Source organism: Myotis daubentonii, chromosome 14 (genome assembly GCF_963259705.1).
Source record: "Myotis daubentonii chromosome 14, mMyoDau2.1, whole genome shotgun sequence".
In the NCBI taxonomy this organism is placed as follows: Eukaryota; Metazoa; Chordata; class Mammalia; order Chiroptera; family Vespertilionidae; genus Myotis; species Myotis daubentonii.
This window is the reverse complement of record NC_081853.1, coordinates 4,739,581-4,767,508: the sequence shown is the minus strand read 5'-3', so window position 1 is coordinate 4,767,508 and position 27,928 is coordinate 4,739,581. Positions and strand designations below refer to the sequence as shown.

Below are 27,928 nucleotides of genomic sequence, written 5' to 3'. Positions count from 1 at the left end.
TGTTGTCTGCGTCAGTTTCACCACCATGAAATGGGGAGAAAATAAGCTTTACTTATTCTCTCAACTGCAAGGAAGATTGTGAGCAGGGATGGAAGCTGAAAGGACACTTGCATAAAGGCGCGAGTAAGCCTTTGAGTCCTTAGGATACCGACAGGCCGGGCAGCCGACGTTACCCATACGCACTCACCAGCTCTCACCCAGGCAAGCACGAATTGTCTGCTTGTGCTTGGGCCGAGAGAAACAGCTTCATCATCCAATTTCAAACTGAAAATAATGTCACTTATTAGCTCTGAAAAACCCAAACCAGACAGAATGTGGCCCTTTACGAAACAGCGCATAACTTACTTTTCTTTACAAAAAACATACATGGAAAATTGGGAGACAAAGATAAGCAAAAATAGCAAGAGCATTAAAAAGATCACTCATAACCACATTACTTTGAGGTAATGGCACCAGAAATTTTGGCTTAATATGTCTTTACAATTAATCCGTCTGTTTAGCCACCCAATTAAATATTTATCTGTATCTATGTGCATATATAAATTAATAAAAGAAATGGCATCATTCTGTTCATCCTAACTTCAGACAGAAACCTCCTTGCATGCACTTTTGAACTAGGTTGTGATCAGAGTTCACCTCTGTACACACACTTCACGTGTAACCAGAGACTTCCCAGAACCCACCGCTTCACTAACCAATGATTTTGCCCAAGACTGTTCTGTGCCCCTTAAAGCAACGCTCCCAGCCCTAGAACAGCTCAAGGGGCTCGGAGGAGTCTGAAGCAATTCACACTTACTTTCCGAGGTTTCACTTTATCTTGTAAGTCATACTGGCCAATTCCTTTATAGCTGATTCCAAGCCACCAAGGAAGTCCTTGTTTATCCTGGAAGATGGGAAAGCATGAGAACCAAGACCTAATTGTTAAGTCGTCTGGCGGTGGCCTAGCGCTCACCAGGCCCATCCTTTAACAAGTATCCGCAAGTCAAAGTCAAGCTGTCTTGGTAAACAAAACAGTACTTAAGAACCTAGCTTGTTATTAAAATGCCTTCTTAGAGTTTCTTCAAATAAGACCTTTAAGTCAAAACAGACCAATATTATTAATACCATCAAACAGACCGAAGCATTACTGCTTGGATTAAACATTTGGAGAAGAAATGAAATGTAAGTAATTCAACTAAGAATTAATCCAAAGTACAAACCCAGTTATACATTTAAAAAAGAAAGAAAGAAAGCTCTTTGTTCTCTTGATTAGTAACCAGCTACAAAGGTCAGGGAAGTTTCCAAAGATGTAAAAAGTGGTTCTAAGTCCTGATGTTTGTAATACACTTAATAGTGAACATGGGAATACTGAAAAACAGGATGTTTGAATAATGCCTGTGAGGTATACACATGGGGAGGGGAGGAATTTTTTTTTCATAAATTTATCTTTTAGGTCTTGAAAGCATAGGGTGTATTGACATAAGGAAAGAAAACTTAGGCTGGAACATATATCTATATGAAAACAAACCAGGAATCAGGAGAAATTGAAGTTGCATTAGTACACGTATTTAGTACAGGGTGTCCCATTATGCAGGTATTTATTACCCAATTCCCCATCATTTTGAATTGTAAACATTGTTGGAATTTGAAGAGTTACTCAAGATTGATCAATTATAAAATTATTCTGCTTTCATACAACACTCCCTTCTTAACCCACTTTATCTCTTCTCACCTCACCATATCCTTAGTCACTCTCTCCTGCTTATAAACATCTGAAAACACTACAGAAACACAAAGCGTACTGATAGAAAATTGCACTGCAAATCCTACAAAAAATGCGAGGATTTTATGAAGCTACTGAAAAGACATTGATGAGTGCATGGATCTCACATAAAGGCACTATCTAATGAATTTCTGGTAGCATTAGAAAGGTAAACCATTGGAAAAGAGAAAAATTAAGTAGGAATAGCTAACAGAACAGATGTGTCAAGAGAATGATCTGAATATCTTAGGACTAACAGAGGCTTTGGGAAAACATTTGAACATAGCAAGTATTTGGCAAAAATATGATTTATAATTTGCTAAAAATTACAAGATAGCGAGCTTTTTTTCCTTAAGAAAATCAATTTATTCTCAATGCTCAAATTTCTAGATAATTTACATATGATTTATACAATTTTATAAAGCTGGTGTTCACTAACTCACAGAATGACATGGGCATCACGAAAGCCTTGCATGTAGAAACATTTACCTTTACTGCGTAATAATGGACTCCGTAGGTCGGTAGAGCTTCTACTATTTTCATATACCTGTGGAAAATGAATATATTATAACCTCTTATTAAAATAGAGGGCCCTTCTGGGGAAAGTGATTGAAAGAAATACAATTTATATCTACTTTTCCATTATAAATGCCTTTGACAAAAGTAGAAATAAAATAAAGCATTCCAAGGAGTAATATATTTTACTTCATCCAAATATTAGGAGGTTACTAAGAAAACTTCAATTTCAAAAAGTTATAGGAAATGTTATTTTCTGGATATTAAGATTTCTATGGCTTAGAAGCATATTGTACTGTATTATACATTCAAATTGCAAGTATTTCTTACACTAAGCACCTAATAATGCAAAGCAATGAGCGTCAACTTTTGGGTCATTCTCATAAGAAGTAAAAAATAAAGCTATTCCATGTATTATTAATTGTGGTAAACTCTTAGAAATATACACTCAACTCTTAAGTCGAAAATCTCAGAAATATACACTTAAAAAGGACAAAGTTTATTGTATGAAAACCTGAGTTTTAAAAATATGCCCACTCCCCCCACCCCAAGTAAGAATTAGAGCAACAGTGCTACCATTGCTGTTTTTAATTCAACAAGTATTTATTGTGTACCTCGAAGGCTTTATGGAGTGGACTAAGTTGTGTAAGACTGCCTCTCAGCTTACAAAGAATTGAGGTTCCAGTTTGATGGAACTTGTTAATGGCATTTGAAGATTAATTGCTCTGGACTTTGTAACCAATAATTTGGTGATTTAAAAAAATATATATTTTATTGATTTTTTACAGAGAGGAAGGGAGAGAGATAGAGAGTTAGAAACATTGATGAGAGAGAAACATCAATCAGCTGCCTCCTGCACACCCCCCACTGGGGATATGCCTGCAACCAAGGTACATGCCCTCGACCGGAATCGAAACTGGACCGACCCTTCAGTCCGAAGGCCAATGCTCTATCCACTGAGCCAAACTGGTCAGGGCAATTTGCTGATTTTTAAAAGCAAATAGCCGACATGTAAATGAACATAGCGGTTAGGTAAATGTGCCAAGGTCATGCAGCAATTACACTGCACAGCCAGGATTCTAGCAAACCAAGCAGAATTTTATAGTCTAGAGCAGGGGTGGGGAACCTTTTTTCTGCCAAGGGCCACTTGAATATTTATAACATCATTCACCAGCCATACAAAATTATCAACTTAGAAATTCGCCTGCTAGCCCTAGCCAGTTTGGCTCAGTAGATAGAGTGTCAGCCCTGGGACTGAGGGGTCCCGGGTTCAATTATGGTCAAGGGCACATACCTTGGTTGCAGGCTCAATCCCCAGCCCCCAACATGCGGGAGGCAACCAATCAATGTGTCTCTCTCACATTGATGTTTCTCTCTCTGTCTCTCCCTCTCCCTTCCACTCGCTCTAAAAAACCAATGGAATAATATCCTAGGGTGAGGATCAACAACAACAACAACAACAAAAAGAAAATTAGCCTGCTAAATCTGGTCAAACATTTAATTAACTCAGCCCTAAGGCCTTGGTGGGGCCAGATCAAATGATTCTGCGGGCGTCACAGGGCCCACAGGCCGGACGTCCCCCACCTCTGGTCCAGAGCCTTAACTACCAAGTTAGACAGTCTCTTATTTGGAGCCACAATGATAATGACCACGGGAAATGAAATGACTCTGCATTTAAACAAGGAGACTTCATAATATTCTAACCTAAAATCCCTCAGGGACACTTACTCCTGTATTTCTTTCTTTCTTTATTTCATTTCAGAAAATTGGCACAATGACGTAAGATGTCAAGGATTCAACTTCAGAACCACTAACTTCTGATTTTCACCTTGAAGATCGCAGAAAGTGCGTTATGATACAAAGGAGACTAGTATGGCCCTGGCCAGGAAGCTCAGTTGGTTAGTGTTGTCCTGATACACCAAGGTTGCTAGTTTAATACCCAGTCAGGGCACATACAAGAATGAACCAATGAATGCATAAAAACGTGGAACAACAAATTAATGTTTCTCTCTCTCTCAAATCAATTAAAACAAAACAAAACAACAACAGAGATTACTGTAAGATGTAGGGATACAGGGGAAATTTCAGTTCTCACATGCCCTGACCTATATTCAGTAGTGTTTTGTTTTTTAAACTTCTATGGCCATAAAAGTTATTGCAATTACTATACCAAAAATGCAACATTAGTTTTTATAATTATAAATTTAGCTTTTATAATTCTAAAATTTTAATGTAGCTTGTGAACGATTTTTTTTTTGAGAGAGGGAAAAACAATGTTGATTTGTTGTTCCATCTATCTTTACATTCATTGGTTGATTCTTTTTTTTTTTTTTTATTAATCCTCACCTGAGGATATTTTTTCTATTGCCTTTTTTAGAGAAAGTGGAAAGGAAGGAGGGAGGGGAGAGAGAGAGAGAGAGAGAGAGAGAGAGAGAGAGAGAGAGAAAGAAAGAGAAACATCAATGTGAAAGAGATACATCCATTGGTTGCCCCAGCCCTGACTGGGGTGGAACCCACACCCAGGTATGGGGAATCAAACCTGAGAGCCTTTGGTCCACAAGCTCTAATCACTGAGCAGCTGGCCAGGGCCATTGGTTGGTTCTTGTATGTGCCCTGACTGGGGACTGAACCTTGCAACCTTGGCATATCGGGATGACACTCTTACCAACTGAGCTACCCAGCCAGGGCCCCGTGTGAACTATTCTTAATAAATGGATGGTAACTCTAAGAGTGGAAAGTGCAGAAATATATCAACATGGCCTTTCTCAGTAGCATGAAGAAACAGATTATCTAACACCAACGCTGTGTGTTCCACCGGAAGTAGGGTCACAAACCTGGCAACCAAACATGGCCTCCAGACAGGGTTTGTTAGGCTCACGTTGCATTAAAATTTTCTTAAAATTACTTTGCAATGTTTAAAATGGGATTTAAAAACCAGAAGCTCCAGCTTTTCTTGGAAAATATCAGGAGATCTGGTAACACTATGCATGAGTTCTGAGCTGAGTAGCTTTGCCCAGGGCAAAAGCTCCCCGGTTCACACAGTCCCCACCGTTCCTGATCGCCCCACACTTGGCCTATATTCCTCAGCTTTGTTACCTGCCTGATACTGATAGCATCTGAACTGATGACACAAATGTGGAACGAGCCAAGACATTTTATAATTCATGGTAAGATATTTGTAATCAGATGAGGACAATAGACACACAAACTACACAACAGAAATCGTGCCAGAGGCTTCTGTAAACAGAAGACATTCATTGATATCTCAGCCAGAGGAAAGATGGATACTTACTGAACCACAGCTTGACCCCGGGTCAGACCTCTGGTTTTCAAATAATGCTCAATGACCCTGTCCTCACTGCAAAACAAAGAGATGGCGACGTGTGACTATGTGAGACACAGACTCGTTACAAGCCCCCTGGGTGGCTGCTTGAGGAACTCCAGAGGGAAGGCCTTCCCGACTGGCTGGGAGAGAAGCTGGGGGATGTTTCTGCAGACGTAGGTTCCTGGAGGATTCAAACCTCAGGCATTTGACTACCTTGTCATGATTTTTTAAGTTATAGTTTATACAATGTATTCATATAATTTAATAACATTAATATTAATATATAATATATTCATATAATTTATTATGTTTTTAAAACTTAATTTATTAGAAAAAGAAACATAATATCAATTTATCAAATGAAAAAACTAATATCTGTTGTCATACCTGAGTGAAATATAATAAATAAAAAATAGTGTTAGTAAAGAGAGCTCAATGGGTATGAGGTATTCAAGACAGTTTCCTTACATTATTCAGAGAGATTTACAAAGAATTAAAACTGCTTCTGAGTCCGTGTTCAATCTAAAATGCTCTATTGTCACTACTTGGGGACACAGTGTTTGGGGAGAAAATCCTTCATTATTGTCTTGGATGAAACGTTGGCCTAACTGGGGAGAAACAGGCTGTAGCCCAGCAGCCTTGGACATCATTCAGCTGTGGTGTCCTACTTTCAGGCAGGTAGCTTCTCAGCCAGACTTCAAGTGAAAGCGAGGAGAGTACATGTTTTCATCTCTCTACATCTGCTCATCAATAGCCATTGGTCTTTTTTCTTTCTTTCCTAAAAAAACTATTACTTAATGATGATTCGTTTAGAAGGTTCCAGACTGAGGAGGCGACGCAGCCTCAGTACTCACGTTCACTGCTTATTTGGGAACTGTGTTCCAGCTTTCCTACTAACACTATCAGTGTTGAGTATTTATCTTGTAATCAGTTTTTAGTGGAAAAGAAAACCATCTTTAGGATTTGGAGCCTTCAACCAAGAAAAATAAAGTTACAGGTAATGGATGTAAGTAATTCATGGGGGGGGGAGTACTTTTATAGAAGAAATGTTATATGAAAAATGGGTACTATGGATTCATTAAAATACAACCAAATAAAGTAATTCAAAATATACATCGGTTTCTGGCCACAGAGGAAACTATTTCTGGTTATTAAGAAAACCTCTGTCCAGGGCACCCTGCACTTTATAGCGCTTCCCCTGCACCCGGCCAGACGCAGGCCAGGCCGTGTTACCCACCCACCAGCACTGTGCTCACCAACGCTCCCTCACAGGCCCTCCTCACTCAGCAAGATGGCACGCAGCCGGCTGCTCTTGACAAGTGACTCCCATCTTGGTACAAGGATTTCCAGGGACTGTGCGAAGATCCTTTCACTGAAAGGATCACCGTCTACTTACGGTGACTCTGACACATTGATGGGCAATTTGATATTGTCTTCACTTGTATTTCTTTTAATCCCCTGAAAAGCCTGCTGTTCTCGTGGAGCTGTGATAGGCGGCTGCCTGCTGCCTTGCTTGGGCTTACCAGTAAGCAAGGGACGGGTGCTCCTGAAGAGTTCTGGTTGGAAAGGCGGAGAGTGTCCTTAAATCTTTCCTGGCATTTTCATCACTAAAAAGAAGAGTAATACAGTAATGTCAGTCATGGCTCCCGACAATATTATCCAAGCTAGTCACCAGATGAAGCCTGAAAAACAGCTACAGTAAATGTTGTCCACACACACAAGGCGCTGGTCTCTAACCAGAGCTAGCTCTTCACTTGACAACCCCCATCGCATTTGATGTTATAAAGTTTAAAAAGATGAAAAAATGTAAATAATCATATTAAGTTACCTTGACCCCATCTTCCTTATTCTCCCCATAAACTTGTAGCTGTTTTCACTATATATTTCCTGTATGCATCTCTATTATTACATAATTATTATTATTACACTAGAAGCCTGATGCATGAAATTTGTGCAAGGGGCTCGGGCCCTCGCAGCCCTGGCTGCTTCAGCCCTGCCCCGAGGCCCCGCCTCCCGCCCCAAGGCCACGCCCACTGGTCAACTGGAAGGTCATTCTGGAAGGTCGGTCGGCCGTTCGGTCTAATTAGCATATTAGCTCTTTATTATATAGGATTGTGCACATTTCATATTCTATTTTTATACAGCATTTTTCCAATTTTGTTAAATACGTTCTCCACCTTTCTATAGTAGCCTCATAATTATCTTTAGTGGATACATAATATTCACCATGTTGGAATACTGGTTATCATAAAACCATTCACATAGTATCGCTCATTTTTTATGTTACCAGTAGATATTGCAATAAAAAGGTTTATGTAGACTTTACATTAGATACCATTGCAATAAAAAGATTTAGGTAGACCTTCTGTTTTTTTTTACAACTCTAAAATTTACCTTCACACCCGCACCTGCACAACGAGGGTAATAACAGCACGTACTGCATGGGAAGAGCTGTGAGGAGAAATCCCTGGAATAGGTGACTTGAACATGTGTTTCCACGGAAACCCAGGGCATCGCTGACATTGCACCAAGTGAACTGAAAGGCATCCCATGCAAGGTCAGCCGTTATCTAATGATTTAAAATGGCAAAATTCTGCTTATCCAGAGAGAAGGGTGTGGTGTCATGGGATTTCACCGAAGGGAGAGCAGGGAGAGCTGGTTGGGCCTGCACCGTATGAGGGCAAATGCTCTCTCCTGCCCCAGCCACTCAAGGAGGTAGTCTAAGAGGAGCAGGCATGGCTCTCCAGGGCCTGTCAGAGCCCAGGACAAGTCCCTGAGCAGCTACTCAAAGTCCTGAGCAAACTAGTGCTCCCCAGCTGAGGATGAGGAACTCCCTCCTTCCCATCGCATTGTACCTTTGTACTCTGTGCAGAGTTACAGAGCCGGGCACCATGCGATGCATTCGGGGGCGGCGGGGGGCTGGGGGGGGGAGGGGGGCAGGAGAGGACGGGGGGGGGTGCGGGAGGGGACAGGGGGGGCGGGGGGGAGGTTCCTACCTCACATGGGTCTCATCACAGCTCTTCCCAAGCTGTAGGGACTATTGTTACCTCGCTGGACAGGTGCGAGTGTGAGCGTCAGAGAGGTAAGCCCCTTGCTCAGTGTCTCACAGCGGCTACGTGCGTGAAGAGGCCAGGAGGCAAAGCCAGCCTGTTTGGCTCTGAAGGCCAAGACCAGAACCAATCTATTCTAATCCCCGATTCCCTGACAGACCCCAGAGCGGGTCCTAGAGCGCCGGCTGCCATAAACATCCTCCCCTCCTGCAAGGCATAGCACCCTCACTCCTAATTACAAATGAAAATGCAGAACCCATTATCTTTACATTCCATCACTGAAGCATCTACATTAGCTCCCCTGGGGTTTGCCCCAACGTGAATCATGATAGTGAAAGAGATGAACCCCCAACTGGAGGAGCACACACTGAACCCCTCCCCGCCCCAAGCACTCCCTGCCCTGGAAGCACTCATTCAACACTCATACACCCACTGCTACAGGGGACAGGGGACGGAACCAAGCGCGGCCTGCGGACAGGCCTGCCTGGCCCACACTGTGCTGAGCTGAACTAGGAAGTCACATGGTCACTCTCGTCACGTGGTCAGGTTTGGGGTACGTGATTCTCCTTCTCTGTCTACAGAAGCTAGTTTTCTGATTCTGGTTTCCAAGCTTCTTGACCCACGGAGCAAACTGTCCCCAGACTCCCCGTCTTTCAGTGGGAACACAGCCGAGTGTCACCTGGCCGGGAGACACCATGTTCTGCACCTGCCAACATTTCCTTTCAAAACCAGGTTCGTGGCCCTTCCTAGAGGTGAGAGATCCGGCTTCACAAATTGTGCAGGAAATAAAGTCCCTTGGCTCCTGTTTTTACAGAAGATCAATCTCTCCATTCACTGAAATCTGAGCAGTATGGCCGACCCACAATGACAATCTTGGGAAACTGGTTTGGGCTTCCTGAAAACCAAAATATATCACAATCCAATGTATTCATATTAAAGGTCACCTGTCAACTCCCAGTAATGATATTTATTTTTCTCAATCATTTCTTTTATGCTCTGTACTTCAAAGAAGTTGGCTTGTCAGTTTTTTATGGGGGGTAAATCCCTGAATATGTTCTAAAATGGTAGCGGAAGGACAACTCTTTTCTGTTAATCATCACCACAAGTCACATGTGTGTTTTCATCTGGGTCCGCGGGAACTTTATCAGCCCAGCACTCACTCACTCTTTGTATTTAGTTACTTTTGTAGCAATCAAGACCTCACTACAGGAGGAGCTGCTTTTTACCATAAGTTCACTCATTCACTTAGCAAGTATGTAGTAAGTGTATGCACGCCTACCTAGCACGTGGAAGCCAGTGTCATATGAAGTCACCGCTTTCTCTAACCTCACTGGCCAGAAGGACACGGCTATCCCTGATTGCAAGGGACACTGGATATGTAGTCTTTATTTGAGGCACCACAGGGCTAACTGAAAATTCTACTAATATGGGAGAAGGGGATTTTAGATACTGGGGAACAACAACCAGACTCCATAGCTGGCAAGGAGCCACCACTCAGATCCAGGAAATTTCTGCCGTGTGTGAATGTGGATCCACTGCTGATTGCATATTTTTAAAAATAAGGCAAAATCCCAGAGCTTTATGTAAGACTAGAGGCCCGGTGCACAAATTCATGCACAGGTGGGGTCCTTCGGTCTGGCCGGCAATTGGGGCCGATCGGGGTCAGCTGGCCTGGGGGAGGGACAATAGGAGGTTGGCTGGCTGTGGGAGGTTGGCTGTGGGAGTGCACTGACCACCAGGGGGCAACTCCTGTGTTGAGAATCTGACCCCTGGTGGTCAGTGTGCATCATAGCTACCAGCCAGTTGTCCGGTCATCCGGTCGTAACAGTCGCTTAGGCTTTTATATATATAGACTAGAGACCTAGTGCACAAAATTCGTGCATAGGTGCAGTCCTTAGGCCTGGCCAGCGATCAAAGCACAAGAGTCTGGTGTGGAAGGGCAGGCCCCAGCTGACCTCTGGGCCCTGGGCAGCACCTGGGCCTCTGGACTCCCATGTGCCCCCCTCTGCCTAAGTCACGGCGCCTGAGTCCCCACATGGAGAAGCAGTGAGCGCAGTTGGACGCCATGGGCTGGGGCATAGTTTGGGCCTCTGGGACACAAAGTGGCACCCATGGAAGCTGGGTGGGCAGGGCACTCTCTCCTGGCCAGCATCACAGACCGGCTCCTGCGCAAACCCATGGGAGTCTGATCGGCCCCTGTGGTTCCAGCAGCTGCAGCCTGGCTCACCCAGAAGCCCATTGGGGCCGGCAGCACCTCCACTGCGGCCTGCTGCCAGCACCTCATCGCCAACATCCGCCATGTTCCGTGCCACCCCCTGGTGGTCAGCTCATGTCATAGCGAACGGTGAAACTCCCAGTTGAAGGGACAATTTGCGTATTAGGTTTTTATTATATACGCTATCTGAATTATAAAATATTGTCTCAACTAAAAAACAAACCAAACATTCCCCCCCCCCCTCAAAAAAAACCAACAACACACCAAAACCAAAACCAAAACCAAAACCAAAACCAAAACCTAAAACATTGCTCAGGCCATATGAAAAATACCAGCAGACCACCACGAACACTTTGCAATTTCTGACATAAACTCTTAGTAAAGAAGGGATGGAGAGAGGCCTTCTTGGCTTATCTACTTGGTTTCTAGTTTTAGAAAATTTATTAACAGTCTCAAATTGTCAGCAGTACATGAATAAAAGAGACACAAATAATTTTGACAAATGTGAAATCAAGACCATCCCAAATTATTTCATTCTCAGCAAATAACACAACTTTATTTCTTTGTATTAGAAAAAGGTTCCTATTATTCCTCTGAACCTGGCTATTTGTGCTACTACAAGACAGACTTTCCCTATGAATGTAAAACATTACTTTCCTATAAGAACCCATTCAGTAACCCATTTCAAACAAGCCACCACGGATATTGAAGAACTGAGCTGTGGACACAGCTGCACTCCTAAAAGGGAGAGCTCCAACAGGATCCAAAGACGGGTGAAATAAGCAGCCTGCCAGGAAAACCGGTTAGCCCTCCCAACAAGCAGTGTACAGAAGGAAAATCCAAATGGCCGATAGAAGCCAGTCTTCCGCCTCATGAGAACACAGGAAAACGCACACAAACCCTCCGTGGTCACCATTACACACCCGACCATCAAACGTGCAAAGCTCTGCCGATACCTAGTTCACATGAAGACGGGCAAGAGGAACTCGCACCCATTGCTGGTGGGTAGGGCAACGGGTGCGGTCATTGTGGAAACCTGCATTCCCTGGGACCAGGGATTCTTCCCTATGGATAGTCCTCTGAGAAACTTACACAAAAGAGCGAGGTTTATAGCAGCATTGTCCGCCATGAGACAAATCAAAGAAACAACCCAAATATCCCCTAACAGTGGGAATGGTAACAGTGCAGTGTGACCACACCACGGAGGAGCTTCACACAGCAAAGACGCAAGAGCCAAAATACCACAGACACCACAATGCCATGCACACGAAGTTCCAAAACAAGCAGAATGAACCCGCAGAGGAGGCATAGGTGATACACGTAGAAAGCAAAACCAGAAATACGTGCCATAGAGTCAGCACCTCTGGGGGAGCGGGGAGGGGAGGGTGCAGTACGCAATGAAGTGAATGGGGTCTTGGCAACGTGGACAAAAAGGGGCCACGGCTCACTTGACAGGTTTAGGAGAGGCCTGTGTAGTGGCTGCACTGCTGGGGTCCAACCCCAGCAGGTCCAGGGGTCCCCAAAGGTGTGGACGGAGTTGACGAAGAAGGAATGACCCGGAGACAGCGTTCAGTTGATCAGCAGCCTAGCCAGGATCTCTAGCCAAGTTCTGGTCAGGATCTCCAATGAAGTTCTGGTTAGGATCTCCAGCCAGGTTCTGTGTCCATGTTCTCTTGCTAGGTTCTCCAGCCAGGTTCTCCAGGTTCTCCAGCCAGGTTCGGTCACCAGGTTCTAGTCAGGTTCTCTTGCCATGTTCTATCCAGGTTCTGTAGCCAGGTTCTGTCTCTAGGTTCTTCAGCCAGGTTCTCTCGCTAGGTTCTGTCTCTAGGTTCTGTCTCCAGTTTCTGTCCAGGATCTTTTGCCATGTTCTCTCCAGCGAAGTTCTTCTGTCTCTAGGTTCTGTGTCTAGGTTCTGTGTGTAGGTTCTGTGTCTAGGTTCTGTGTCCTGTTGTCTTGTTACATCTGTATTTATACCAGTTGATTCCAATCCTATCAATCTCTATTCCAAAGGTTAGGGCGTTTCTTATCTCCATTCCAGGGAGTAAAGATTATGTAGCTTAAGCATGATTGTTCGTAGTTAAAGTGATTAATTACCACCCTGGCACTTAGTTAAGGGGTTTTATTCCCTCCCTAACTTCAGGGGAAAATCCCTACCTGGGGAAACAACCTTTCTCAGAGAGGTGACCTTGGTTAAAACACATAGTGGCAAGAAGGTGAGCAAACATATTAAGAACAGTATGCCATATATGCCAGGTCCCTTGAAACAGCAAGGATGGGCCGGCTCCCGGCACTGCACAAACCCAGAGACCTAAAGTAACCTCAAAGGATGGTTGGAAATGAAAACTTTTCAACTAAAAGCAGTTTATGGTGGGTAGTCATGTCCTAGGCAGGCATCTTCCCTGACAAAGGCCAATCTTTAGCTTAACTGAGCCTGTCCACTGTCTTTCTGAATCTACGATAACATGTCTGAAATGTCAAAGTAATTTTCCTTTTTTCCCCCCCAACCGTCAAAGCACAGGCACCCTGTGGAGACCACAAATCCTCTCCTTGCTATTGAGTTAATTGTTGACTGTGAACTATCCCGTACCCACCTGTGTAAAAGAAGCATGTGTCTATCATTTTACTTTCTATCCAATTCCCAGAGGTTACCTCACTCTGCTTTCTCCCACCTCACTCATCTATCACCAGTGGATTTCACGTAACCCACTTATGCCTCCTTTTTTTTTTTTTTATCCTCACCCGAGGATATTTTTTCCATAGATTTTCAGAGAGAGTGGAAAGGAGGGGGAGAGACAGAGAGAGAGAAACACCGATGTGAGAGAGACACATCAATTAGTTGCCTCCAGCACGTGCCCTAGACTGGGGCTAGGGACTGAGCCTGCAACTGAGGTATGTGCCCTTGACCAGAATCGAACCTGGGACCCTCAGTTCCATACTAACCACTGAGCTAAACCAGCTAGGGCGATGTCTCCTCTTTTGATTGTAATGTATAAAATAAGGTGCAAAACTGCCATTCTCCAGAGCATTATCTCAATCTGTGGAGATTTTGCTTCCTGGCAACTGTCAACGGTTTGGCTCAAATAAACTCATAAAAATTCTTTATAGGTCTGAACGTTTCTTACGTTGACAGCAACGTTCCTCACTGGGTGTACTTATGTGCCCGTGCATTATCCAAGTTGTCCCTTACACTCTATATACAAGTTTTATGCATTCTTCTGTGTGACATAATTCACACAGAAACCCTGATCGCATCTGGCTGTGGGCGCAGTGAGGTGCTGGAAACACTGCACATTACTCTAAAGTTAATCCCAGCATTTGCACTGTTTAGGATCAAGCAGGATTCCACATTTGAGTGACAGACAGTAGCTGAGTGTTCATTTGTTCGCCCTTGGAAGAACCTGGCTGGGGAATTTGCCTGGAGCCTGAGGCCACGTGGATCCACTGAGCCCCCAGGGGCAGAAAGGGGGCTGGGCTTCCATGACTCAGATCCATCTGGAACCCAGAGGGAGGGCCTGACAGTGGCCGGGAGGTGAGCAGGCCCTGGTGGGGATGTCTCCGCCTTTCCCCAGCAGTAAACGCACTCGCCCTGTCTGAACATTCTTGACTCTAATGGCAGTGGAAGTGCTATTTTAAAGATGCACTTGACCAGAATTGCCAAGAGGGACTGATTGCTCCAGGTCCTCACCAGAGAGAATTAAACACTGGCTCCTGCTCAGTAACCAGACCAGAAACTGCTGTTCATCATTTCAGCAGGAATTCAGCTGTCACACGAAGAATGGGCTTTTATCTGGTTGCATTTTATCTGATTAGGCCCACCCTCTCCTTTAGGTACCCCCGTTCCGGTTCTGACAGCTTTCTGGCAGCAACCGCCCAGGACCCACATTCAGCCGCTGCACCGATGTTTCAGGCCATGATTCCTTTTGGTGTTCTCAAGCCCCCTTGCATGGCCTGCTGTTTTTCTTTACTGACCTCAAAAAGCCCTGGAGGCATGTGCCAACCCCACTCATTTTTGAGAAAGCCACATGGTTGGCAAAGCCGAGGCCACCCCTGTGTGTGCTGGAACCCTTGGAAGGAGACAGCCACTCCCAGCAAATGCCTGCACCTGTTTGTGGCTGTTTGGGAACTGGTTCCCTGTGACGATCAGCCACCTGCCATTCTGAGGCTGGAGAGCAAGGGGCCGGAGGCGAAAGCAAACTGTGGGCGCTAGGCTTCCCGGAGCAAAGGAATCGCCATGTTCCCTGGGGCCCCAGGACGTGGTAGCCGACTCTGCGTGGTGTGGGGCATCCCTAGGCTGTGAAGACGGTTTGAAAAAAGGCCCAAGCCCCCAACTTCCCTTTCCTTGTCCAGCTAAAGCTCTTCCCTACATAAAACCCAGTGCAAAGGTGCCTAAAAAGTACGCATTAAATATAATGACCCAGTGCAAATGCCTGTGGGAACTTGGTGTCTTTCACGGAGAGAAATAAACCGAGACGTTTAAAATGTAACTTGGGACTGCGGTCTTCTTTCATCCACACATACGCATAACTCAAAGTCCGTATTTCATAAAATGCATATGCACACGTAAACACGCTTACTGCCTGTTTGAACACTCGGGATAAAATCTAACCTGCAGCCTAAATATCAGCAGAAATTAAATAAAAGTTTATGAGAAGGGACATCTGAGGACTTGGGCAAGTTGTCACAACTGGAAGCCCTATTTAATGCCGTGTCCCATATAAATGACAGATTTGGGACATTGGGAGTCAGCGATTCGCCAGTCTCGGGTGTGGCCTTGCACAGACCCTGGTGCTAAGCCACGCCTTACCTCTGCTTGCGAGGCACCTGTGCTGCCCGACCAAGTCCTGCCTGATCCCGAAGGCGGGGGACATGGGAGTGATCACAACAGTGAGAGGAGCGTGTCTGCTAAAGCCCCCGAGCTGGGTCCAGAAGGTTCTTGGTTACTGTGTGTGATCACTAATATCCTCAACTAATCTACCAGCATGACCCACAGCTTGGTCATTAGCAGTTCAAGGTATGTTATCAGTTTACTTAGAGGAGTTTTTCACTGGCCAGATCCCCTTCAAATCACCCTTTTTCAATTAAAAAAAAAAAAAATCCCGCCCTGACTGATTTGGCTCAGTGGATAGAGTGTCAGCCTGCGGACTGAAGGGTCCCAGGTTCGATTCCGGTCAAGGGCACATGCGTAGGTTGCAGGCTCGGGGGCGTGCAGGAGGCAGCCGATCAATGATTATCTCTCATCATTGGTGTTTCTCTCTCTCCCTCTCCCTTCCCTCTCTGAAATCAATAAAAATGTATTTTAAAAAACCCCATGTCTCTCAGTTGTCCGGGAATGTGGCCTTTGCTTATTATCTCCTTGACCTAACACCTATGGAGTTCTAACAGTCAATGTCTCTCTACTCATTCCTAGGGGTTCCTGATGCCCAACTTTGTATACTGACAAAAAAATCCACAGTAAGCTCCCAACCGGACCAGTGCCTGTTACAGGGTCCCGGGCCCGGGACGGGGGGTGGGGGGCGCGGAACGAGCTGTCATCCCACTCAGCCCAGCGGGGGCGGAGCGCGGGGGCGCCAATCCACGCCGCGCCGAGAGCCACGACTGACAGTGCCAGCGCCCAGCAGGAACGCCGCCGCCCGGGGCAACCCTCGGCCGCCGATGAGGCGCCTCCTCTTTCCCGCCCTCCACGCAGCCCCGCTGCCCAGCGCGCAGCTCGCAGCCGGGGGAGACCCCGCCGGGGAGGACTTACCCGAGGCCCCGGCAGGAGGGGAGCGCGGGGCTGGTCCTGCGGCCGCCGGTGGGACGCGCGGGGAGCAGGGGTGGAAGGACGCGGTGGAGGGGCCGGAGCCGGTGGGCGGGGCGGAGCCTGGGCGGGGCCATGGTGGGAGGGGCGGGGCCAGGGGCGGGGCCAGAGCGGGCGGGCGGCGGGCAGGCCACGCCCCTCACAGCCCGGAAGGGTCGCGGAGGCGCCTGGGCCAGGTTAGGCTGTGGTCTCTCCCTCTGGGCGCGACAGGGAGTGCTGAGAGGTGACAGAAGCCACGGTCCCGGCCTCTGCTGGCGGCAGGGGCGCCCCACTCCTCCTGGGGAGGGGTCCCCTGGTCTCCACTAGATGCAGCTCCTGCTCGGGTGCAGGTGTGAGCACATTTCCGGGCTGGCCAGGCCACCGCAAAGCTTCCACGGCTTGGAAACAAGCCGGCGGCCGAGCCGGATCAGTCCCACGTCTCCAGGCTCGAGGGAGTTTTGGGGTCTTAGATGCACTGACCTGTGTGAGCCCTGGTTGCCTCGTCATAAAAACAGGGGTAGCGAGCTGTCTTAGGAAGAGGACAGACGGCCAGGAGGCGCCCGCCCTGCTGGAGGGCTGGGGGGCGGGGGGGGGGGGCGCTCCTCCTTCTCTCACCGCACTGACCCCACAGACTCCTCCAGGCCTGGTCGGGGAGGATCATTACCGCTCAGACCAGCTGGGTGATTATCACCACTGAACATTTTAGGATATACTTATGCTAAAAAACTATTTGGTGTACCTGAAAAGCACATTTAAGTGGGCATCCTGTAATTTTATTTGCTAAATCTGGCAACCCTAAGCGTTGGTGATGAACCACAAGGGAAAAGAACTTTGAAGGCCACTGCCAAGTCCCAGGAGTAAGCCGTGTTGGGATCTGCCCGAGAGCTCAGTGTTGGGGGCGGCCAGCCTTGAAGCTGGCTCTCCCCGCTCCAGGACCAGCCGTGGACGCCGCGGACCCTCCTAACCCAGCGCTCTCCCAAAGGTGCAAGACAGCGGTGGTGTCCTGGGAACCACAGCATCTCGCAGCTAGAATTCCTTCGCCATTACATTGTTGCCTGGGGCCTGACGGCTAACAGAGGACACAGTCCTCTGTCCATCAGCGTGCTGGATAGGGATCAGCTGCCAAACTGTATTTTAAGCCTCTAATGATACCTAATGATAATGAAAATGTGATGAGAGATTTTCCTAAGCATCAGCCAGCTCGCTGGGCTCCTGAATGTATCTACTTTGAACTTCCAACTCTTTTAGCAGAAACACAGTTCATAAGAATGACTTATGCTGAGAAGCAGGTTAACATGAAAATCTGTAAATATTTAAAATAGAAATATTTTACAAATTTATGGGGACAGAGAGTAGAATGGTGGATGCCAGGAGCCAAGGGGAAGGGGATGAAGGAGTCGTTTGATGGGCAGAGTTTCAGGTTTTAGGATGAAGAGCTCTGGAGGTTGGTTGCACAATAAGGTGAATATATTTAACACTACTGAACTATACATTCAAAAACGGTTAAGGTGGTAAATTTTATGTTATGTATATTTTACCACAACTAAAAACACCCCTCTCATACTAGAGTTAGAAAGAAGAACACATGGAAGAAAAACCAACAGACAGTGTTTTCCTACAAGAGAATGTAAAGCCAAATAAACCTATTCCTCTCTTGGGAAAGTTCCTACTGGACAAGTGAGAATTCTTTATGGTCACTGACAGCCCCGAAGCTTGATCCCTTCCTCCTGCCTGTGTGACTCAGCGTGTCCTTCCTGAACCCAGGGAACCGGATGGACCGCATCGGCCACTGGAGCACCGACAATGAGGCTGAGTCCGTGGCACGTTCTCACTCAGTGCTTCTTGAACTAGACGAAAGGTACTGAGTGTGTCTCAGTGAGGGGATGTAGAAGTCACCCCCAGATGCCCTCCCTTAGCTCGGGGAGACTCTGGATGGTTTGATGCCTTGCTACCTTCTATTCACACCAAATGCCATACATGCGGATGTCTCAGCCAGCCTCTATCTGAAAAGCCCAACTAGACTGAGTTTCGTTTTGATACCAAACGGCAGTGATGGATGTAATGGCCCAGCTCACTCCTGGGGAGGAAACTGAGAACCCAAATAGGTCCAGAGAGTCACTTCCTGCACAGCACTGACCCTCACTGTGCTGTCAGGAGCGCTTTAAAGATACAGCAGTTTGGAGTACTTACAGCATACGAGGCACTGAACTAAGCATGCGACATGGGTGACTTTAACAATCCTCTTCACAGGTGAAATCACCACCCCCATTTTACAGGTGGAAGAACTGAGACTTAAAGAGGCGATGAGACTTGTGGGAGCCCACACAGCTGCTCAGGGTGGAGTTGGGACTCGAACCCAGCGGGATTCCAGGGTCAGCTGGTGTGGAGGGCATTGCATTACTGCCAGGAACAAGCTGGCAGCAGCGCCCGGCGAGGGCCCAGGGGTCCCCCAGTCCAGCTGCACCTGCATTGTCAGCCCCGCCCAGCAGACACCTATAACATCTTTTGGGTTCACTTGTGAGGAATTATCAAGTGGAAAGGCAGATGGAAATTCAGAGGGGGGCGGAAAGCGAGAGGAGAGAGACACGTCGATTGGCTGCCTTCTGCACGTGCATGCCCCGACTGGGGCCTGGGATGGAACTTGCAACCCAGGTGTGTGCCCAAGACTGGGAATCACGACCATTCTGTATGTGGGCGGTGCTCTAACCTCTGAGCCACAGCAGCTGGGCGGTTTGGGTCGTGTCTGTCAGGCATCTGAGTATTCCACAACTTTTACACTCATTTGAAAGAGGACTCAGTGCAGGAGTAAGTCACTATGCTAAGCTCTTGAGTTTAAAAACACACACGAAATGACAAAACAATTCTGACTAAAGCACTACATTTTCATTGATAAATGAAAACACGTTCACACGCAAAGAAGAAGAAAAGTTGGAGACTTTTCTGTCCCCACCACCGAGGCAGCTCTTCGTTATGACAACAGCAACAACAGCCCCTTTTCCCGCCCCTGCCAGGAGCCAGGTGTGCAAGCGCCGAATGCTGTGCTGCGTGTTGAAAGGTGAGGACAGACCTGGAATGTCCTCATCACGAGAAACAATGCTTAAGTCACCATGTGCGGCGACGGGGCGCCTGAACTTAGCGTGATGATCGTACTGCCATATACACAAATACTGAATCATTGCGCTGCACACCTGGCACTAAATGTTATATGTCTGTCGGACCTCAGTAATAAAAATGCAAAAAGAACTGACACTGTTGATATTTCCAGGAGGAAACAGGCTGAGAGGTGGCAGTGACTAAGTCAGTACAGTGGCCGCGAGGGCAAGCTCAGCATTGCCCCCTCAGAACTCCTACTGATCCTTAGTTTTATCCCTTCGTTGGAACACATTACTTGCATTCATTTTGACGTGTTCCCCTTTTGTGGGTTTGCTTTCAGGGAGAAACCCGCACCCAGTTTTATCCTGGTGATCTGAACTGGACGATGCAAGGGAATGGACCCGGCTGCAGGCAGCAAGGCCGGGCCCCTCGGGCTCCCTGGCCTGGCACAGCCTCTCTAGCCAGGCAGCTTCCTGCAGGAGGGGCGAGAACCTGTACCTGAGCCACAGGCCAACTGGCTGGAGGGGGAGGAAGACTGGACCCTGGGCAGCACTGTGCGAACATCTTCTGTGGACGTTCTTAAAAGTATATGATGTTCGTATAGTTATACATGTGTATAACTGTATAAGGAACTAAATAAAAAGTACACATATATTGAGAATAGATATATGGGACTGTGTGAACAAAAGAATGAGCAACCACAGCAAACCAGCTTTTAGATCTGTATCCTGTGCTTGAACATATTGGTATGCAGGTGTTGTTGTTTCTTTTTTTTCTTTTTTAAAAAATGGATAAAATATATACTTTTGTTTTCTCCACATCCTATATCAGTGGTTCTCAACCTGTGGGTTGTGACCCCTTTGGGGGTCGAACGACCCTTTCACAGGGGTCGCCTAAGACCATCGGAAAACACATATATAATTACATATTGTTTTTGTGATTAATCACTATGCTTTAATTATGTTCAATTTGTAATAATGAAAATACATCGTGCATATCAGATATTTACATTAGGATTCATAACAGTAGCAAAAATACAGTTATGAAGTAGCAACGAAAATAATTTTATGGTTGGGGGTCACCACAACATGAGGAACTGTATTAAAGGGTCGCGGCATTAGGAAGGTTGAGAACCACTGTCCTATATGGTTATAATCTTTCCATGTCAATGGTATTTTTAATGTAAGTACTAAATACCTTAAGTACTAATTTTGTTAGGTAAGATCCAATGTTTTAGAATATCCACCTTACGTTCTTATATCCTTAGCCCACCCCCACCCCAGTGAATGGTGGACTATAATTAATTCATCTGTCTTCCCCCAAAAATTGAATTGGGGTCTCAAAGAGGTACTTGCATAACCTTGTCATACCAGCATTATTCTTAAAGCCAAAAAGTGGAAGTAATAGAAGAATACACCCATGAATGGATGGGTGAATAAACAAAATGTTGTATATAGATACAACAATAATGGAATATTATTCAACTTTAAAATATGGGGAATTCCACCTGGCCAGTGTAGCTCAATGGTTCAATATTGATCTATGAACCAGGAGGTCACGGTTCAATTCCTGGTCAGGACACATTGATCCCCGGTAGGGGTATGCGGGAGGCAGCCAATCAATGATTCTCTTTCATCACTGATGTTTCTATCTCTCTCTCCCTCTCCCTTCCTCTCTGAAATCAATATAAATATATTTAATATCTATATCTACATATATATACATATTATATATATATATATATACATATATATACATATATATATATATATATATATATATATATATATATATATATATATAGAGAGAGAGAGAGAGAGAGAGAGAGAGAGAGAGAGAATTCTGACACAGGCTAAACATGGATTAACCTTGGGGACATTACGCTAAATGAAATAAGCCAAACACAAAAAGATGAGTATGAGGTACTAGAAGGCAAATCCGTCCAGACAGAAAGTGGGATGATGGCGGCCAGAGGCGAGGGAGAATGAGATGTGTTACTGTTTAGTGGGCACAGAGTTTCAGTTTTGCAAGATGAAAAGTTTTGGAGGATGGTAGTGATGGCTGCACAATGATGTGAATGTACTTAATACCACTGACCCGAGCACTTAAAAATGACTATGACGGTAAAAACAAACACCGCATCTCCCCGCGACAGATGGGACTCAGTGGACACGGACGCAAACTCCCAGGTCCCGAGTCTCCGCCTGCAAGGTGCTTCCCCTCGTTCAGTTCTCACAGCAAACCTCCTCAAGGCAAGGGACCTGCGGGCCGACGGCTTGGAACTGGCGCAAGGCCACCCGCAGCAGATGGGAGCTGGTCTCAAACTCCTGGGAATCGAGAGCCGTGCCTTTCCCTGCGGCCCCTCTGAAGGACGAGGCAGGGTTGGGCTCAGCAATAAAGGAAGACCGGACACTCCGCCTGCCCCATCGCAGCCCTTGCTGGGCCAGCACCTCACCCACGGGAGGCATTTAATCTTGGAGAATGAATGGGGCTGAGCAGTGAGAAAAAGGAAGGCATTCCAGGGCACTGCTGAGCGAGAGCTCATGTCCTGCCTTCTCACTCTTAAGCTATCTCCTCCAGTGACTAATATTAGACGTGGGGTCACTCCACTGATAACACCACTTAGCACGGTGGCATCCCCTGCCTGTGGACACTCCCGGGGGCAGCAGGAGCCATTGGGCCTCCCTACAGGTGTAAGTTACAAGTCCTTCTGAGAGACGCCGGGAGACCAGGGGACTTTAGGTCTGGTCTTGTCTCCCTGAACTGTCATGGATATGTCACTCCTTATCATGGACACGTCAGCTGGAAAATGAGGGATCGCATGCATGACTTAGGGCAGCCCTCCCTAACATTCTGCCCTTAGAGCCGATGAAAGAGTGCCCATTGTATGATTCCAAACTTGGGGCTACTCAGAAAAGGCGGTTCAGAACTTGATGGATGTTTCCCGGCCGGAGACTTAAGTTAAATTCAAGGGAGCAGTGCCGCTGCCAGGGAGCCGAGGCACCGGCTGCCCCTGACTGCTTATCCCTAAAGGCATTTCAATACTGAGGTTTCAGCAAACAGCCACACGTGAGGGACGCCCACAGAGCACGTCTGGCAAGACGCCCACACGTCAGGACGACGAGTGCGGGAAACTCGGCTTCTACATCTTCTGGGAGATTCGCAGCCCACAGGAGAGACTGGAGACGTATTGAAAAAACCCAGAACTTTTTAATTTTTAATGAGGTATTCCCCAGACTTATTTGTTAATGGTTTCCTATTTGTTATCTTTTTTTTTTAATATAAAAACTCTTAACATCTGGCCAGGCAATGGGTACATGTTAGACCATAGCACGTTAATGCACGTACATAACCGCCCTGCAATGTGAGGACACCATGACACCAACGTCATAAGGTGAAGATGACAATTCATAGTTAATATGTATGAAACCTATAACACAGCCTAACACCTAGAAGTATTTACAAATCATTAAAAACAAAATGCAAGAAACTGACCTATAGAAGCACTTGTCTGTGTCTCTAAGTCAGTTCTTAGCACAGGATCACTGCACAGGGAGGGAGAAATGCGGCTTCTCAGCAACTTTTTTACAAAAGCCCTGGCCTGAATGCACAGGCGCTCCATCTCTCTGGCTTCTCTCTCCTGCCAGCCGGAGGCAGTGATCGTGGCAACAAGAGCCGGAGGTCTGCAGCCCGAGCGCCCCTCCGGCTGGGAGGCCTGCACCGCAAGCCCTTCCACCACGTGGGCTGGCTGCACGGTTGCACCCCACAGCGCCTGTCGCCATGGTGGCGTGAAGGTTAAACACAGCAATAACAACAACAACAACAACAACAACACATAATATTGATTGAGACAAAACCTGAGCCCCAGAGAGGTTAGCTCCCCCAGTTCTACAGCAAGTGGGGGCCCTGCACGGAACCAGGCGCTTCCACGCCAGAGCGCCCACCCACCTTCACGGCCACCCCCTTCCTCACTGAGGACGGTGAGTGCTCGGCACCTGGGCCCTGGGAGTGCCTCTGACTTAGAAGGCCCAGGAAATGGAATAACATCTTAGAGCTTTATTTTATTTATTTATTTTAAAAATATATTTCTATTGATTTCAGAGAGGAAGGAGGAGGGAGATAGATAGAAACATCAATGAGAAAGAATCATTGATCGGCTGCCTCCTGCACGCCTCCAACTGGGGATGGAGCCTGCAACCTGGGCATGTGCCCTGACCGGGACCGAACCTGGACCCTCAGGCCCTAGACTGACGCTCTACTCACTGAGCGAAATGGGCCAGGGCCATCTTAGAGCTCCAAGGGTCCAGAGGTGCACGGTCTAGGGGAGCAGCTCTTTGACACCCCCCCCCCCCCCCCCCCCCGTTAACTACTCTCAGGGCCACTGGAGAGTTCCTGTCCCACGGGAAACAGCTGCCTTTGGTACAGCTGTATCTTGTGAATTAACCCTCCACTGACCCTGGTGACATATTCTCTCATTCTGCCCCAGCACTGTATTGTAAGCTGTAGTCACTTCCTGTTCTTATGAGTGGAAATGCCCTACCACACGGTTACTTGGTCACATCCACCTTTCAGGATGTTAAAAAAGAAAGAGAGAGGGGAGGGCAGGGCAGGGGAGGGGAGGGAAGAGGAGGGGAGGGGAGGGGAAGGGAGGGGAGGAGAAAGGCAGAGCTTGGCTTTCGCAGGCTCATTTGTGGCTGCTCAGAGATAAAGCGCTCTCCTTGCCGAGTCAGCTTTCAGGAATTCTCGGTTTGTCTGTGTTGTGTTACCCGAGTAGCTTGTTATCTTTGCAGCTTAAGGGCTGACTTGGAAATTCAGACTGTCAACTATTTAAAGAAAATGGAAGTCCCCACTCCACTATTTTAATTAACTTTCAGAGAGCGAGTTTGCCCACCGGTTATGACACTGTTGACTTAAAATATCCCCAAGGAAGCTCGTCATGTTTAAAGGCCTTCTAGGAAGAGGAGCTGAGCGAAGCCAGGAGGCAAAGCAGGCAGGGCCCACGGAGGAAAGAGAGGAGGCACAGACAGCTCTCAGCAGTTATGGAAATGAAATGGATAATGCAGGTTACTGAGAGCCTTAGCTGCCTGTAGGGTGTTGGAGGGTGGTCTGTGACAGCAAACGTCAAGTTTCCGTTGTGGATGGTGAGGCATTAGAGCTGACCTGGGACTCACCGGCCATGTGACAAAGTCTCCTAGGCCTGCAACTGTCATCTATTCATTTGTTAAATGGCAACATAACACTATAATGGGGATTGAATGCAATCAGGGGTGGATGTTTTAAATAATTTCATAAAAAGCACTCAATATACACACACGTGCTTTTATGGTTAGGCTGGGCGGAGGAGAATGTCTGAGCAGACTGGGGGTTGATAAAAAGGACAAGAGAAGGGAGCTGACAGACGGAGAAAAGGATGGACGGATGGATGGGCAATCCTTAGAGATGACCCAGAGAGAAGGGTGGTGTTGCTCGAGGGCAGACAGTGGAGGAAGAGGCGGTCTGGGAGCTGGACGCAGTTGAGTGCAACTGGAAACACTAAGCTTGAGAGAGAGAGGGAGACAGTCAAAGAAGTGGGGGCCAGAGCAGCCGCGACGTGTTCTGACTGAAAAAGCCATATTGTCCTGCTCTAGGAAAGTATTTGAGACCTTCTGGTCTATGTTTAAAGCTCAAAGCAAACTCAATGAAGTTCTAAAAGCCAAAAGCTGCAGCCGTCCGTGAGCAGGATAAGGTGGAATTTAGAACTGCCCGAGGCCTCCTTGCTGGAGAGCTGCTCCCTGCGAGGGAGGCCCTGCTGCAGTCGGCATCCTCCCCGCCTAGGCATGGCTGGCTCGGTCCCGGCGTTCAGATGGCACTGAAACGAGCTATGGATTTTGTAGGACTTTAATTGAGCAGTATCGAGGATGAATACATTTCATTTCAGCACCTTGCCTCCTTTAAGGAATTCCCCTTTGCTTGCTCCTATCTGAGAAACATCACTTAAGAAATAATTGCAGATAACCACAGTCCCAACTACACACAGTTGCTCACCACGGCGTTATTAACGTTAGCAAAAACACGAGAAACAGTTCATATTGGAAACAACAGGGAAGTGGCAAAGTGTGCCCATCAAACTGATGGACCGTGGCACTTGCAGGAACTGTTCTAAGCACTTTGTAAATTTTAATTCATTTAATCTTCATAGTAATCTCATGGGGAGTATACTGTTAATACGTCCCATTTTCCAGATGCGGAAACTGAGCCTTGGAGAGTTTAAATAACTTGCTCAAGATTACACAGGTAAAAAAATAAAACAGATTTAAAAAGCCCTAGCTGGTCGCTCCATGGTTAGAGCATTGGCCCATGGACCGAAGGGTCTTGGGTTTGATTCCCGGTCAAGGACATGTACCTCGGTTGTAGGCTGGATCCTCCCCAGGTCAGGGTGAGTGCAGGAGGCAACCAATCAATGTATCTCTCTCACTATGATGTTTCTTTCTCTCTCTCTCCCCCCCACCCTCCCTTCTACTCTCTCTAAAAATCACTGGAAAAATATCCTCAGGTGAGGATTTAAAAAAAAATAAATAAGATTACACAGGTTGCCCTGACCAGTTTGGCTCAGTGGATAGAGCGTCGGCCTGCGGACTCAAGGGCCCCGGGTTCGATTCTGGTCAAGGGCATGTACCTTGGTTGAGGGCACATCCCTGGTGGGGAGTGTGCAGGAGGCAGCTGATCGATGTTTCTCTCTCATTGATGTTTCTAACTCTCTATCTCTCTCCCTTCCTCTCTGTAAAAAATCAATAAAATACATTTTTTTAAAAAAAGATTACACAGGTAACCAGTAGCAGACCTGGGATTTGAGTGAGGCTGTCTGGTTGTTCTAGCATCTTTTTTTTTTTTAAAATATATTTCTTTATTGATTTCAGAGAGGAAGAGAAAAGGAGAGATAGAAACATCAATGATGAGAGAATCATTGATCGGCTGCCTCCTGCACACCCCCTACCGGGGATTGAGCCCGTAACCCAGGCATGTGCCCCTGGCCCGAATCAAACCTGAGACCCTTCAGTCCGCAGACTGACGCTCTATCCACTGAGCCAAGCTGGCTAGGGCTGGTTCTAGCATCTTTGATCTAAACACGGTACAACATTACATCAAGGTATTTTACTTTGCCTGATTTTCTTAAATTAGTTTTATAACAACACTTTGGAGATAAAATATATCCTCTCCATTCAGGGGAAACCAGATAGGGCAAGGGTGGTAGCCCCCCAAACTCTGTTTCATTATAAACCCAATGACCAAAGTTCCCATTTCCCATTTGTTCTCTCATCAGCAATAACCCACTGGTAATTTACAACATCTTTCCACATCATTCATCTTCTCAAAACCACGGGCAGCCTGGCCTGTGTTGCTCAGTGGTTGAGTGTCAACCCATGAACCAAGAGGTCACCAGTTTGATTCCCAGTCAGGAAACATGCCTGGGTTTGGGGGCTCGATCCCCAGTAGAGGGCATGCGGGAGGCAGCTGATCAATGTTTCTCTCTCATGGATGTTTTTTATCTCACTATCCCTTTCCCTTCCTCTCTTTCTAAAAATCAATAAATTATATTAAAAAAGAATTTTAAGAACCACCCTGCAGAGCTGCTAGTTCATTAATCCGAATTTACAGATGGGGAAACCGAGCCCAGAAGGGACAAATGGCTCCCTCCAGGGCATGTTGCTAATTTCTTGACTCCCAGTCCCATGCTCCTGGTGTTCAGCATGATTTAGACAATTTCAGGCCGGCGTCCCCATTTCTTCAGCCTGGTAATCACTCGGGGACCCACCAGGGCCACGCAGAAGTGCGGAAAAGGGGCTGGTTTGGCCCAGAGGTCTGGAGGGCCACGGCAATGTTCCTCTGAGCCTTAGCCTGCCGCAGGCAAGGGCTCTTCTCTGAGGACAGTGTGTGGAACCCACCTTCCTCCCCTGTTCTTTCCCCTCACACCTCAGTGTGGCTTCTCCAGACCCTCCTTCATCCCAGAGTCTCTTCAGAGAGTTTTGATAGGATGATGATAATGACGAGGGCAATAATGGTACTATAATAATCTATAGTAATAGAAGCGTAATATGCTAATTAGACCAGACGAAGCCATGGCTGCGAGGGAAGCCCCGTCCCGGGTGCCAGAGGGAAGCTGGTGCCAGCAGCCGGGGGAAGGAAGTCCTGCTCTTGCATGAATTTCGTGCACCGGGCCCCTAGTTAACAATAA

At 46.8% G+C, this 27,928-nt stretch overlaps 1 protein-coding gene across 9 annotated transcripts in view; it reads right to left on the bottom strand.

Moving 5' to 3' along the window:
• The window catches only part of FRMD4B (FERM domain containing 4B), a 212,424-nt gene that overhangs the window by 35,181 nt on the left and 149,315 nt on the right, over positions 1 to 27,928 (bottom strand). For 6 of the 9 annotated variants that reach the window (XM_059663000.1, XM_059662996.1, XM_059662993.1 and 3 more), the window contains exons 8-11: positions 7,106 to 7,189; positions 5,550 to 5,615; positions 2,231 to 2,288; positions 797 to 883 (exon numbers count right to left, since the gene is read on the bottom strand). In XM_059663000.1, coding sequence (XP_059518983.1) covers positions 797 to 883; positions 2,231 to 2,288; positions 5,550 to 5,615; positions 7,106 to 7,189 — 295 coding nt within the window. The remainder of the gene's footprint in view (positions 1 to 796; positions 884 to 2,230; positions 2,289 to 5,549; positions 5,616 to 7,105; positions 7,190 to 27,928) is intronic. The other 3 variants (XM_059662995.1, XM_059662994.1, XM_059662998.1) reach the window with 3 other exon arrangements.